Source organism: Aptenodytes patagonicus, chromosome 5 (assembly GCF_965638725.1).
Source record: "Aptenodytes patagonicus chromosome 5, bAptPat1.pri.cur, whole genome shotgun sequence".
NCBI lineage: Eukaryota > Metazoa > Chordata > Aves > Sphenisciformes > Spheniscidae > Aptenodytes > Aptenodytes patagonicus.
In genome coordinates, this window is record NC_134953.1 from 2,572,132 (window position 1) to 2,587,050 (window position 14,919).

Here is a 14,919-nt window from a genome sequence, read left to right on the forward strand (position 1 = left end):
GGCATCTAATTTCCCTCTGGAAGTATTCAGTGTTTAGGAGGAGGGAAAAAAAAAGTTCTTCCTCAGCTGCATTTGCTCTCAAAGCTGCTGAGCAAGACATACTTAACGGACCCTAATACCTACTTAAAAGAATCTCTCAAGTTTTACAATTAGACCTCTCAATTAAGGAAAAAAAAAAACCAAAATAAATTGCTTACAGTAACATCGGTCTAATAAGTTCTACTGATAAATCTAAACAGTTTTTTTAGTTCTAGAAAGTTTACTGTTAGAATGCCAACAGGCAACTTGAAGCCCGACAGTAAGCCAGCACAAGCTCTCAGATGCTCCCCTGAAAAAATGGGCACTTGTTCTTGTGCCTATCAAACTACCACATTTTCAATTTTCATCCCTCTCCAAATTAGAGCTGTCTTAATTAAGAGAAATCCTTCACTTAGGACTTCAAGTGTAAAGGAACAACTCTTGTTTTCCCCTTTTTGGAGACCCACACTAGATAGCACTAAGATGTCGCGGTTTAACCTCAGTCGGCAACTGAGCCCCACGCAGCCACTCGCTCACTCCCCCCCCCCCCCCGGTGGGATGGGGGAGAGAATTGGAAGAGCACAAGCGAGAAAAACTCGTGGGTTGAGATAAAAACAGTTTAATTATTGAAATAAAATGATAATAATAATATTATAATAATAATAATACTACACAAAGCAAGTGATGCACAATGCAATTGCTCACCACCCGCCGACCGATGTCCAGCCAGTCCCCGAGCAGCGGTCCCCCTGGCCAGCTTTCCCCAGTTTATGTACTGAGCCTGACGTCCCATGGTATGGAATGTCCCTCTGGCCAGTTGGGGTCAGCTGTCCTGGCTGTGCCCCCTCCCAGCTTCTTGTGCCCCTCCAGCCTGCTCAGTCGGTAGAGCATGAGAAGCTGAAAAGCCCTTGACTAGTGTAAGCATTACCTAGCAACAACTAAAACATCGGTGCGTTATCAACATTGTTCTCACCCTAAATCCAAAACACAGCACTGTGCCAGCTGCTAGGAAGGAAATTAACTCTATCCCAGCCGAAACCAGGACAAAAAGTATTTTCCTACTGATCTAATCTTATCGACAGGAGGCGAGCCACATCTTTTCAGAAGACTGAGCACAAATGAGTGCTCATGCTTCCTCAGGCACTATTTGGCCTGTTTTTTCTTAAAAGGTCATTAGACCTTCCTGTTGGTTTCACTTTCCATGCAAGCACCTCCCTTAAGTAGGCTGTTGTGTTCTACACCTTATGTTTCAAACAATCCAGGATCCCCCTCTTGGTTCACAGTCAACCTCTAAAACTTTGTCCTCAGCATCTAGACAAAAGGAGTTTTGCCCAAGTTTTCTTTTATTATGGGCACAAATATTAGAATTTTGTTGTAAGACAGCTCCCTGTAGATGTCAGAATTTAAGGACAAGCACACTGCTGTGTTCAGCTACAGCAACAGTATGTAGAAATTGATTAAGCATATGAAATTGCTTAGAAAGATGAAACCCTCTAAACAGGCTACTTACACTTGACATGATCCAGAGATTTCTTCCATCCAAGTACTAGATTTTCCTTCAGCTGCAATAGTGCCAGGAACCAGATTGTGCCGTATAACCTTTGGGCACAAAGGAGTTGCAACCAGGTTCTTCACAATCCACTTTCTTCCCTATGATTGAAGAGACTAAAAATACTACAGTGTATGACAGACATAAAAGCAGCACTGGCCGTAGTCGGTAGCCAACAGGTTACGCTAGCAGAACCACTTGAAGCAAGTGCAGATCAGCATCTTCCACCTGGGAAACATCCCCAAAAAGATATTAGCCAGTGAAACTGGAAATCATCTTTGCGGATTTTTTTTTTTTTTTTTTTAAACAGAGGAATATGCACTCTCTTACAAAGGAAATCGTAGCCAAAAAACGTTTATAGGACTCTTCACCAAGTTATTAGTGCAGGGGTACTAAAGTATTTCTATTAACACAGGGAAAGTGAGAGCAGTCAACTTGCGAGGCTAGAATTTTATTGTTCCGTAAGTCAATACATATACATAGCATATTTACCAGAAATTGAAAGTCTGAGTTGTTGACATTAGCTCAAAACTTTCTTGTGCCCAAGAACTCACCTTTTATCCCAACATCGAGCAATACAGTTTGGCAAGTATAAATTTTCTTAATGTTAAATCAATTTCACTGATAGGGAACATTTCTTTTAGACCAAGCTAAATGTACCAATTTGGAGAAGAGTTAGACATGGGCTAAAGCATACAACAGTACGGTAAATGTCTGACACTTGGGTTCACAGCAGGCCATCCTCAAATCCCTCTCCCTGTGCCAACTGTACAAGCTTGTAAGAGACGAGCACTGGGAGCTCTTCTGAAGCACGGGGCGTCATCCGCAATACTGAAATTTAGTCACTGGAAGAAAGACACACCTCTATTGCTATTCAACAGTTCGATAAATCTCTAGTATCAAAAGAACCTAGCTATTATACCCAGTCAACATTAAAGCAAGGAGTTCTCACGTGTACTCCAAAAAGAGAGTTAAGTTCGTATAGGACAAACGCCGCATAGTTTCCTCATCCTGTCTCCTTCATACTTTTTGGTCACCTCACCTGTCAAATCCAATGCATTTCTGGCAACGGCTTAAACCTTTCTGAAATTTCTGCCCAGGCAGAAGTTGTTACTGCATTTAGCGCCATATCCAATTTGTTCAGTTCTTCTTAACGTGTCACTAAAGTGTAATTTACGCAATCTTAACTGAAAACTGATGCATCTCAACAGCATCTCATGAAGTAGCTTGTGTCCCTACCTGCATATGAGATACCAGTTTAGAAATTACTTCCTTTACTATGCAGTAACAGTAAAAAAAAAAGAAAGTAAGAGTTCAACTGCTGTCAAACCCATTAAAAAGCAGATAGACTATTTTACGCATAGATTAAAAATAATTTACTTTCCCAAAATAATGTACAATTAGAAGCAGTTCACACTATTTTAAACACAGAGCTGGAAAGTGTCTGAAGAAAAACTATTAAGTCTGAACGACATTGCACTGAAACAATATGCTGAAATGCTTTAAACTTCTGTCTTGCAGCACAACTGCTTGTAACCACGAATTTTTATTTAGTATGTGCACTAGGTAGGCTGTCAGACAGCTGCGAAGAGTCGTCTCTGTTTACTTTCTCCGGCCACCTCCACCACTCGCAAGCATGGTGGCCACCCGAATGAAGATGTTCAGTGTATCTGTGTAGATACCCATGCACCTAGGAAACAGGAGATCGAAGTTAATACTGTTGAACAGAAATAGTATTATTTGGTGTTTCACACCATTATACCTCATTTTTAAAAGCCTTCATGAAGCGTCTGTAACAAAACCCAACTATGATTGTCCTCAAAGCTTGATATGTCAAAAAACCCCTGTATTTTTGTTCTACCATCTGTGCCGGCAGGAACTATTTGGAGCAGTCTTAACAGACAATATACTGTTCTCATGCAGTACCCTCTGCTTTTATGCTGTACTTTTATCTGTTTATCTCCAAGAATTTTGAAGAAGGTCAGTATTATTCTAAGTATAAGAAACCAGAATCAAGGAGGTAAACAACTCACCTAAGACCAGAGAGACAACATTTACAAGCAAGTTACTTGTTAGTCAGACTTGGTCTTTACTGAGAGTCAATTAATCTTTCTTTCCCTATCTATCACACTGTTCAAGCTTTTTTATTTAGCGACAAAGACTAGTGAATATTAAGTTACTACAAAAGAGTTAACTTTTTTGTCTCAGCTGATATTGACAGGTATTTTCAGAAAGCAGCTATAAATTCTCCCAGCAATGCTTTAGAAAACAAGAATACTTTTTAGAAAGTACTGCTGGAAGCGTGACACCACACATTCAACCCCCTTTCTCTCATTTCAGGCAGATGGTTTCAGTTTTAACTCCACTAGCTATTTTCGCATTGTATTTTTAAACCCTGTGATTCTTCACATTTAACAGCAATACGCTTTTGAACAGTAAACAAAAGGTCTGGCTGTTTTTAAAGCATACTACGATACAGCTTGAAGCAAATTCTTACACAGACAATGAGATCAGCTGTGTTAACACAGAATACTTACGCATTGATTGGATCATACTTTGGTACTCCGTAATACGGAATAGTTTCTGCACGCTTGATAACATGCTGCGTATCGTAGAGCAGGAACATGCCAAAGAGTACCAATCCACCATAAACAGCTACCGAATACAAGCCAGCACCAAAAGCAGAAGTAGGAGGCAAGAACATGGATCCTGGAGAGGAATGTACAATAGCGTTAAAGAAAGCTACTATACGTATCTGCTACTCCGAGGCGGGTCAAATTTCAGTTACCGTAGCACATGTTTTTCAATGAGTATTCAATTCTCAATTTGCGGCGCGTATTTGATACCAAGAGCTTTAATACGCAAGCTGAAGATGCCACATAAACAACCTGATCCAGTAATTTTGAACACCCTAGGGAATCACGTGTACTTTCCTTCACGTGTAAGTGCGTCTGTCCCTAGGACAATAACAATGCCTAGAAACACGTAAGGGAGAAGAGCAATTGGATCAAGAACTATGATCACGTTTACTATCTTCCCTAGTCACTGGCAGCAACTAAAAATACAAGCCACAACTATCGGCCGTTTGTCAGATTAACACCTGTCAGAACTGTAACTTCATCTTTGTTTTCAAGAACAAATTTAACAGAGTATTTTCTGCTGTGCTAGAGTTGTAAGGCAAATCTTAACTGGACAGACCAGTCTACAATTAAACATGAGCTGCATCTTAGCAGCTTAAGTTTATAACCTACTTTATCTGACAGTATTAAAACAGTATTTTACCAATTGAAGAGGCAAGAACAAAGCCTAAGCCTATTCCAAGTGGTCCTCCCATGTTCAGAAATTTTTCACTCGGAGCACACATGGCCACAGTGGAGAGCCCTCCGACGATTCCAGCGGTATACCAGGCAGCTCTGATCAGCAAAGGACCTCCCAAGAAGGCTAGAGGAGCCACCACTGCACCCATGACACCTAGCCAAAGGAAAACAAAACGACACCCATGAGATTTGGTAAAAACACCACCTGCCAAAACCATTTTCTTTTTTTTTCCGGTCAGATAACATGGCTCAATCTAATCTACCTAAATGATAAAATACCAATGCACTTGATCGTGCACCTATCTAGATAGGTGCACAATAAACTGGCAACCTTAAATTCCATGACCTACTTTTATCCAGCTCTGTAGAGTACTTCAAGGAGCTGGTCTTTGGAAGAAAGACTAACAAAAGTCAACATATCGATCTGTTCAAAACAGAGCTGGTAAGAGATACTCAGCATAGACTAATCGACTACATAATAGCCATAGGAACACTCAACACTGAAAAGCAGGGCAGATTTCTGCTACAATAATTAGACAAGTAAGTGTCAGACTTTTTGCTAAAGTCTTGTATGAAACCTCTATCTAGTCCATTAGTATCACATTAGGTTGTTTAACTTAGTAACAATCACTACAATAAACACAATTTCTTCTTGGTAGAAATGTTAGCTCTTGAGAGGCAAATATGATTCCAGTGCCTAACACCCACGTGTCTTTCCTGAACCATAAATTATTTCTGGCAAAACAGTTTTGAAAAATGATAGCCATGGTTATTTGAAGCAGGTACCATTAGTGAGAAACCGATCTGCACTCACAGCTTACGTACCTGATGGGAACACGTATCTAAGAAGCTGTTTAACACCAAAAATCTCATTTTTCTAGTCAAGTTTTGAAACACTTTCCTATCCTGTACAGCTGAAGAACGGCAAGTGTAGGCAATAGTGCTTACAGAAGCTATAGTGCCAGAAAGCAGTCACAAAACCAAAGCAGCTATGAAACCAATTAGTTCTATCCAATGTGGCATATACATATCTCAAATTTAACTTGAGCATGACTTTTAGAAAATTATGAAAAAAAAATATTAAGAGTTGTGTTAAGGACGCTTAAGAAATCTTCCTGACATTCAGGAAGTTTTATTGGTCTCTGAAAAATCTTAACTCTCCTACAACAGTATATAAAAATTTACCTTAAAGTCAAAGTTTTGTTAAAGTAAGAATCTGGTCACACTGAAGCACAGACACCTCTACAACGAACACTAAAATCACATACCTGAATGCATCATCCAAGCCAAATGTTTAGCTGCTGGATTATTTTCATAGGATATGGACCTGACCAACATTCCAGCACCAATCATAGCTGCAAAAGTTGCACCTATTGCCTGTAAAAACACCATTACAGAGCTCAAGTTAGCATTAGGACATACGGTCTCTGTTCTAACCTCCTAGTCTAAAAGTCAATAGTGTAATTCTGAAAAGAGCAACCTAATTCATAACTGGAACGTTTGTCAATTTTACTCCTGTAAGGTTACAGTCAAATCTTCGCAGATCCTAGCTTGTGGCAATTCCATTTTACTTTTACTCAGTCTTCTAGGAATCCCAAGTTTAGCAGTAAGATAGCAACAATCTCTTAGTTGTGTAAGGTAAGAGAAGGAAAACATACGGTTCTGCGCCCTTACTCTAATCCTCATTAAGGTACCTGAAATGTTAGCCTTACTTTTTTCTTGTACATTTCTCCACCCAAAGCCAATACTCGGTTCACATGCTTTTGCTACCAACGATTTTCAAACCTCATTGCCTCCTCTTCCTGATGATTCTGAGCAGAATCATCCAGCAGCTAGCAAACTGGTCAGAAATGCGCAACTTTGGTTTGTCACCAAGGATGCATTATTAAATTAATCTCCGTAAAATTATGTAGGTGTCGGCATTTAACTGTTATCGTTCCACTCCACTTAACACGCTGAATATGTACTAAGCAGACACATTTTGTTAGCAGTTTGCCTGGATGATTTGCCTACCAGTATCATTTCAGCCTTGGCAAACAGGAGACAGCTTTCAAGGAGCCGTACAGAAGAGCACAGGGAGGAGTAAGAATGCATAGGGACCTCAGTTTCCATTTTTAGAAAGTGATAAAAATAGTGTCATTAGCCTCAGATGGCTATTTATAACAGGTTCTTACTTGCGTGTAGCTGGTAAGGATAGCATAGCATTTTTTTGCTCGTGTAGTTTGTCTTTGACAAACTATCAAAGAAGGATAGAAGGTGCATGTCAGCATGTAATTAGAATCACCAAATCTTAAATGACAAAGTATCATTAGGATACTTAAGTAGTCTTTATGGATAAGGACACCAGCGTAAGTGAAGTTTTGCCTTGCTTTTCACCGAGTAGTTTACACTTCACATTTTTTGTATCAACCATCACATTTGGGGTCTTTTCTCAGTAAACGTTTTTATTTTTGTAATATAAGCTTACCAGCCAGGAGCCTCTTGTCATAAGGCTCATGAGTGCCGGAGATCTGCTTACTGCTACAGCAGACAGTGCCGTCAAGCCAATGCTTCCCGCAAAGTACATGTAAGTAGAGTGAATTCTGTCTTTCACATACTGTGGCCAAATACTGAAAAATAAGCAGTCATACATAGCTGTGCAATTACCAGTATCAGAATGAAGACCAACTAAAAACACAATCAAGCTGTTAAATACATTCATAGCTATGGATATAAGGGAGGTTTCATAATAACGGTGTGGTCTAGCAACCTCTGCCACGAGTTTCCCTTATAACAGGGGGCTGAACTTTCAAACCTTGCTGGTCTAATGTAACATTACTCTCTAGGAACACCGCAAATTACAAATAATCCTAATTATAGTTAAATTCTAAGGAGGAAGCATACATGGGAAACAGAATAATGAATGCTTTCTAACTACGGAAAAATAGAGAACGGTGTATATATAACAAACTGGTTTAAGGAAAAATGTCTGCAGAATGTGTACTGGGCACCGAGTAGCCTGCTGAGCAGCTCACAAATTGCTGAGTCACAGTGCACACGATTATCTGACATCACAAGACACAAATGTCATTTTGAGAGCTCTCACAATAGCAACGGACCTAGACGTGAATGAGTTTCTGCAGTATGATTTGGTCATACTACAGACAAGAAACTTTCCCTGCTAACACCAAATTTAAACACAGTGCACACATTTTCTCCCATTTTACTCTTTTGACCCATTACTTCAAGGCTTGTGGAGAACAAAATTACAGATAGCTGTACCGATGAAAAGCTTCTCATAGATACAACTAGCAAGCACTCAGTATGAATGCAGAAGGTCATTTCCAAATATAAACGTAGAGTAAGTGAAGCAAAGTATCTCCAGAACTCATTTCTCCCAAGCCCATGCTTATCACTAACCTCTTTTTAAGTCTAACTATTTGGTTTTGCCATCACAGTCAGGTTTTTGCTGGCCAAAAAGCAATACACCAAAGTTTTAAGCAAAACACATTTATTAGAGCAGGGCTTATGCCATGATAAGTAGCATGTTCAAAGGAGACTCTCCAACATGCTGTACTGAAGTTTAATGAACAGCCTCTCAGGAACACCATGCAAAGTGGTCTTAACAATATGTTTTACAGAAGACCACCCTTCATAAGTTATCTGTGGCACACCTCATAAGACATATTTATATACTCTTCATAAATAAATTCCAAATTTAGCAAAACAAAGGAACTCACTTAAGTCAATATCCATTTAAGCTTGGGGAATTTAAATTTTGCTTTTAGTTATATGCTTTAAAATCCTGCACAGACCGAGGCAAGGGCTTTCTGTTCGAGCTTAAAAAAAAAATAAATGTAAGCTGTGTGTACACTGGGTAATACCAGCTGAAGAACAGATGCATATAAAGAGGAGGAAGATTCACTTAATGTACCCTTTACTTAAAACAGTAAACCATCTTACTTACACAGCTCTTTCAATAGCTCCGATCTCACTGGACATGCCCATTCCATAGTAACAGAGGGCCCCCAGGCCAACAGCAGCCCCTCCAGCAACAATAAATCTCCCCAGACGGTCAACTGTATAAAAAAAAAATCCACACTCTCATGAATGCTTTTTCTTGGCTAGTTAATAACATCCTCACATGAGTTTTGTTGTATCTGTAATAGCTGATCCATGTTAGGATTCTTTCTTAAAGCTCCACTTAACTTTAAGTCATTGCATTACCAGTTCTCAATGAGCTACATGTGAAAAACTCTAGATTCAGCCTACTAACACATAAACCAGACTAAAAAAATAAGAGACCAGCTAGTAACATGCCAGGTTTACTGACCTTTATTACAGTGACAGGAATTCCAACACAAAACCAGTTAAGAGGTTCTCCAACAGAAGAGTTCACCTGTCAGCTGGTTTAGTATACCATTTCACTACCCAGCTCGCTATGAAACAGGAGAAAAAACTAGAGACTGTGTCCTTTCCTCTCATTCATCTGCCCTTAATCCTTGCTCCTTCAAGAGCTCTTTGGTGGCAATTAGATCCAGATCAGTTTAAAAAGGGATTTCTAAAGCTCATGGGCAACAACACATGACTTACTATTGGTTTTTACTGTCTGATTTTCAGACATACTGCCTGTGTGCCACATATCAGATTACTGCTACAAATACAAATATCAATCATAAAATGTTGTTATAACTGAAGTAAGAGCAGTTGAGACCAAATACTTTCAGTTGTATAACTCCCTAAGACTACGCTTTTTCCTAATGTGTTATAGCCAAGACACTATCTAGCCAATCTACATATATTCCATTTGTCAATTCAGTCCTACTACAGGACATTTACAAGTCTGTTCTGCTGAACACTGCTATCTAAAAAAATCCCTTTGTAATCCACTGAAATTACGATCCACACTAGATGTACTAGCAAGCACAGTAAACCCATGCCTTACATAACCGTAGCACCAGAAACTTTTTTTTTTGCAAACTGCACGCACGCTGTAGAAAAATCCTTCATTTAAAAAGTATACAAAGGAGACGTAGCAAAGCAAGTGTTAGTGTATTTTTTTTTTAATATCTGCAACCACGTCTCCATTAAGAGACAACCATTTTTTACTTAATAGTTCTCAACAGCAGCTTAAAGTAGAGACAAGAAGGAATTTCTCTATACTGTGACATATCTGCAGCTTTAAACTTTACAAGGAAAGAAAAACAGAGAAACTGTCTCCAGTCGTTTGAGGGAGATCGCTAAGCAAACTTACACATGAAACAATATTCTTTGTCTCTTTAACGGTTTGAAGGAAACCGATTCACGTGAGGACGTTTCAAGTTAAGCTTCAAAGATTCTCGGTATTTAAAGCAGAGCTACTCTACCTTTAAGTGCCGTTTCTGCAGATGGCTCAAATGCTGCTTCTTTAATTTCCTGGCCAATTTTTCCACGCCTTACACCCGTTCTTACTCTGGTGGCATAACACTGTTGGATTCAGAAATAACATAAGAAAGGTTCAATGACATAAAAAAGAAGACATTTCTTATCAATTCACTTGCTACACTTAAAATTGCTACATAGTCTCTTATTCATCTGTGCTTACCTCCCAAAGACTGTGCTCAAGGAAAACAACTGAACGTTAAAGCGTAGGAAGCTTTGTGAATAACGTTCACACATTCTAGAAGTACAGAACCAATGCAGTGAATTTCAGAAGCTGAAGTTTTCAGTCTGCGTTTCTTCTACTCTAGTCCCACTGTACTAAACAAGGCCACGAGGCTTTTTTTTTTTTTTAGTCTAAAAACATACTCTTCAGTTAATTTTGTAAAAAAATTATTTTGCTTTCTATGTAAAAACACTCTTCATGGAAACACTTTTACGTAAAAAAAAATTCTTGCAAAACACTTATACTTTGCAGACATAAATTTGGGAAAGCAGTACGAAGTCTTTGTTTTCAACTCCAGCCTTGATTTAGAGAACAAACCTTGAATGAAGGCCATAAACTTAAGATTTTTAAGGCTGACAAGCTCCAAATAAATATAGCATGCTGCTCAAAGTCTTAGGAAGCTGCAAGAGCAACACAGAATAAGCTCATATTTAAGTTCAGAAACAACTTTTGAAGTTTCCTTATAATTTTTCCCAGGAATTTCTAAATTATTATACAGACACCTGAGCAACCAAGAGCTCACTCAAAGCTGTGAGTTTGTTTTAACACTAAAACCTGAAATCTACAAGCATTGTTATCATCAGCCATCAGAGCAATAAAATTCAGGAAGTTTACCATAGCACTTCAGGTTTTTTTGTGTTTTGCATCTAACCAAATCTAGCCCAACGCTGTAATTATGTAGCACTTGCCACAGAAATAAAACCACCACAAAAAAACCCCCTCAAGACAAAACAGCTGACAAAAACCCCCCCAACACACCTACAAACTTAGGATGCTTAAAACAGTTTTCTATGCTTAAGAGGAAAACACAAAGGAGGTGAAGAATTTGCCATTGGCACTTTCACCAAGATGATGACAAAAGAGCAATGCTTCCTAACGGTTGTGAGTTACCTGGGCGGAAAGCAAAAATCAAACGTCTTCTCTCAATAAAGAATAAACAGACAGCGTCTTAGGATAACAACAGTCCAGTTCTTAAAATTGCTGGTAAGATGCACGATAGTCCTACCGTAGTTCAGAAATTGTTCTAACCTGGGCTACAGCTCTAAACACATATTGGGACTCAAGTCTTTGAAAAGAAAGTTTTTACTTTAATATTATATTTAAGACTCTTACTTGGAAACAGGGAGCTAGGAGGAGGTCAGACAAGAATTTCTGCTCCTCCCACCTTACATAGTAAGGCTTGTCCATCACTACCTACCTCCTTTAAGCTCTTTTTTCCAGTAATTTCAATGGGGAAATAGTCATTGGAACAGAAGATATTATTTCAATTGCTCTTAAACCCCCGTTTTTTTGACTGAGTAACACTCTTCCTTCAGTACATTAGAGCAGGTACCTCAAACAAGCAGAAGGCTCGTGATCGTTCAAAACAGGTACTCCATGCAAAGCGATTCTTTTGGCAAAACACTCAACTTTAAAGTGTCAGTAGTCAGAACCTTTAGAAAAGAGAATTACCTTACCTGGTTAGGCTGCCACAGCCTGTATGCCTTTATATTGGAGCTCCTCAAAGCTGGGGAAGCCTGAGTAATGGTGGGGCGGATAGTCTGGCATGATAATGCCCTCAGGCATACTAGCCTCGCAGCCAGCATGGTCACTTAGATAATTAGATAACACTGTGTTCCTGCAAGTACACAAGAAAATATGCTTTACTATTTTGTTATGTGGTTTTCAGACAACAAGGTACATTTACTACTTACTCTCGACTACGCCACAGCCTGTAATAGAAACGGTATTATCACTAGAGCACTGTAGCAAGAGCCAGAACCTTCATGCAGTTAACTCTGTTCTATCTATATTTGCCTCCCATTTCCATCAAAGACTTATCTCTCACAACTTACCCGGAAACAGGAGGACGTACCACTTTCCATACATATAAATGTTTGAGCTACTTCGGCAACTAACTTTCATTTTGAGACGTAACACTGCGTGAGTACTCTGCCCTCCAAATTTACATAAGCTTCAGCTAAGTATAAACCCAAATGAGTAAAGAGCATAACGTACGTGGTGGAAAGAGTTTTAGAGAGGTTTTAAGCTACCCTTTGAAGAATCGATTAGCTTTATAGACGCGGCATTCCGTCAAGGTCACAGCCCAGAACAGCAAGTTCAGGTCGTCTTGCGCAGTTGTGATCCGAGAGACGCCGCTCATGGGCAAATCGACGGCACGAGCAGGCACCAGCCTGTGTATTCCATGGGTAGCATGAAAACTGCTAGCGTGCTGCCGCAAACAGTGCACGCCTTACACATAAAAAAACCCCCCAAGCCCTTGCAGTTACACGTACTTTAATTATGACTATATACAACCCCTGACATCACAAGTCACCCCAACCACCAACACGTTTTTTCAAACAACGGTTCGTAGCTCACACGCACGGGGCCCGATATAACTTAAGGGCGTTCGACACTAGCTTTAAACACGCACGAGAAGCGAGCACCCGCAGAGACCCCTTCCAGCCTAGGCAGGGCGGCGAGGACCCCCGCGGGGCCAGGGCGGCGGCCAGCGCTCGCCGAAGGCCTGGGCCGGGCCGCGGGCCCTCGCTCGCTTCCGGGCCGGGCCTGGGCCCTGTTCCCGCCCCCCCCGCCGGGCCCGCCGCCGCGCCCCAGCGTGGCACCCGCGGCACCCGCAGCCCCGTCCCGCAGCCGCCCCACGCCTGTCGCCGCGCACCTGCCCGCTCCGCCCGGAACGGCCCCGCTCCGCTCCGCTCCGCTCCGCCGCTGCGCCCGCAAAACCGGAAGGACGCCTCAGGAGCAGAGGTGACGTCCGGCGGCTCCGCGCGCTGCCGGTGACTGGCTCGCTCACCCCACGTGACTCCAGCGCCTGCAAGCGCCATTGGCTCGAGGGGGCCGGGTGGAGTGACGCGCCGCAGGCTCCGGGACGGGCGCGGAAGCCATCTTTAATAAGGGCAGGGAAGGTTCTGGAAGCCCCCTCCGGCCGGGCTCTGCCTTAGGCAGCTCTGCATGTCGCGTACCGCGCACCAGGCGCTGCCCGCGGTGCAGCTGCCGCTCCCCCCCCCCCCCCCGGCAGGCGGAGGAGAGCCGCCGCCCTCGCTCGCCGCAGGGCGAACGGCGCTGACCACCAGCCATTTCACCCGCCGCGGCGACATTTCGCGCGCGGGGGGGGGGGGGGGGAGAGGCCAGGCCGTCCCCCGCGGGGCGAGCTGCAGGCGGCCGGCCGGCCTGGCCTCCGCAGATGGCGGCCTCGGAAGTCTCAGCTCCCCCGGGGATTTTAACCGCGGTCCCCCTCGGTGCAGGCACGGAGAGAGAGAGAGGTGCCCGCCTCTGGGTCGGCCCCGAGGGCCGGGGAGGGCTGCCTCGCCTGCCCCCCGGGGCCCTGCGCGGCAGCTGCTGCTGCTGCTTGCCAGCAGGTGGCACGAGCTGTGCGAGAGGGCCCGGGCGAGGCCCCCAGCCTTAACGTTGCCTCCAAGGAGCGTAACGGTCCCTCTTCTTCTCGGCGCTTCTCCCCCTCCCTTTATGCCCGTTCGCTGAGGCAGGGAGGAGAGGTCTGGCAGCGCGTGCACCCGGGGGTGGGTGGGGGGGCTGCGGTGGCCGCAGCGGCGAGCGGCTGGACCGCGGCGGCCCAGCGGCAGCGGCCGAAGGCGTGCCGGGCCGCTGCCGGTGCCTGCCGCCTGCGTCTCCTCCGTCCCTTGGCCCTGCTCGTGGCCTTTTTGTCACCGTTGCGTGTGAATTTAAGTCTTGCCCTTTCTCAGGGTGTCGGAAAGGTCGAGAGCTTTCCCTTCCCTTTGTGGCAGAGCTGTCTAGTCTGAACTGGGAGGTAAATCTCCCCCTTTGTTAACTTCTCCTTGGAGTTACACCGCTCTTCCATGTGGATGTATTACCCGCTTTAAGGCAGGTACCCGCATGCCAGATAAGCACAAAATAACGGTATTGCGTACATAAATTACAGAAATGGATGCTTCCAGCCCTAATCCTAGCCTTCCCCTGGGCAGAGCCTTGCAAGGGCGCTCCAGCCCTTCCAGGGGCTAAGCGTTCCCCTTTTGGCTAAACTAATTCTCTATCGGCAGCTTCTTTCCAGCTTCACTCCAACTGGAGCTCCGAGCTTTTTTCCCAAGCTTAACCCTAACTCTAAACTGAGCCCTAGGAAAGACACAGCAGCGCTGTCCTGGACTATCAGTTCCTCGGGGGGATATTCTTTTTGCAGCCCTTCGTTTCCTTTGGCAGCTCAACTTCAACTGGAGGTCCACCTTTTCCTTTCCACCAGCCCCAACCCTAAGCCCAGGCTGAGCCAAAGGCTTGTGATGTGGCTCATTCCAGAGCCTTAATATTACCGGGAGAAGAATTCTTTTGGCAGCCCTATTTCTCCTTTGCCAGCCCCATCCCAGCTGCATTTCAGGCTTGCTTGTTCTCTCAACGCTAGTGCTAATCCTAACCCTAGTTCGAGCTATAAGCCAGGCGCTATT

The 14,919-nt window shown here is 43.1% G+C and overlaps 1 protein-coding gene across 1 annotated transcript; it reads right to left on the minus strand.

Annotated features, from left to right (window-relative positions):
* Positions 1 to 2,002: 2,002 nt before the first annotated feature.
* On the minus strand, positions 2,003 to 13,253 carry GHITM (growth hormone inducible transmembrane protein). The gene is made up of 9 exons (XM_076338345.1): positions 13,167 to 13,253; positions 11,965 to 12,125; positions 10,230 to 10,329; positions 8,831 to 8,942; positions 7,352 to 7,493; positions 6,153 to 6,261; positions 4,850 to 5,038; positions 4,105 to 4,276; positions 2,003 to 3,257 (listed from the first exon to the last, which is right to left on the minus strand). Exons 2-9 carry the CDS (start codon positions 12,091 to 12,093, stop codon positions 3,170 to 3,172), a joined length of 1,041 nt encoding a protein of 346 aa, XP_076194460.1. The 5' UTR covers positions 12,094 to 12,125; positions 13,167 to 13,253; the 3' UTR covers positions 2,003 to 3,169.
* Between the last annotated feature and the right edge of the window lie 1,666 nt (positions 13,254 to 14,919).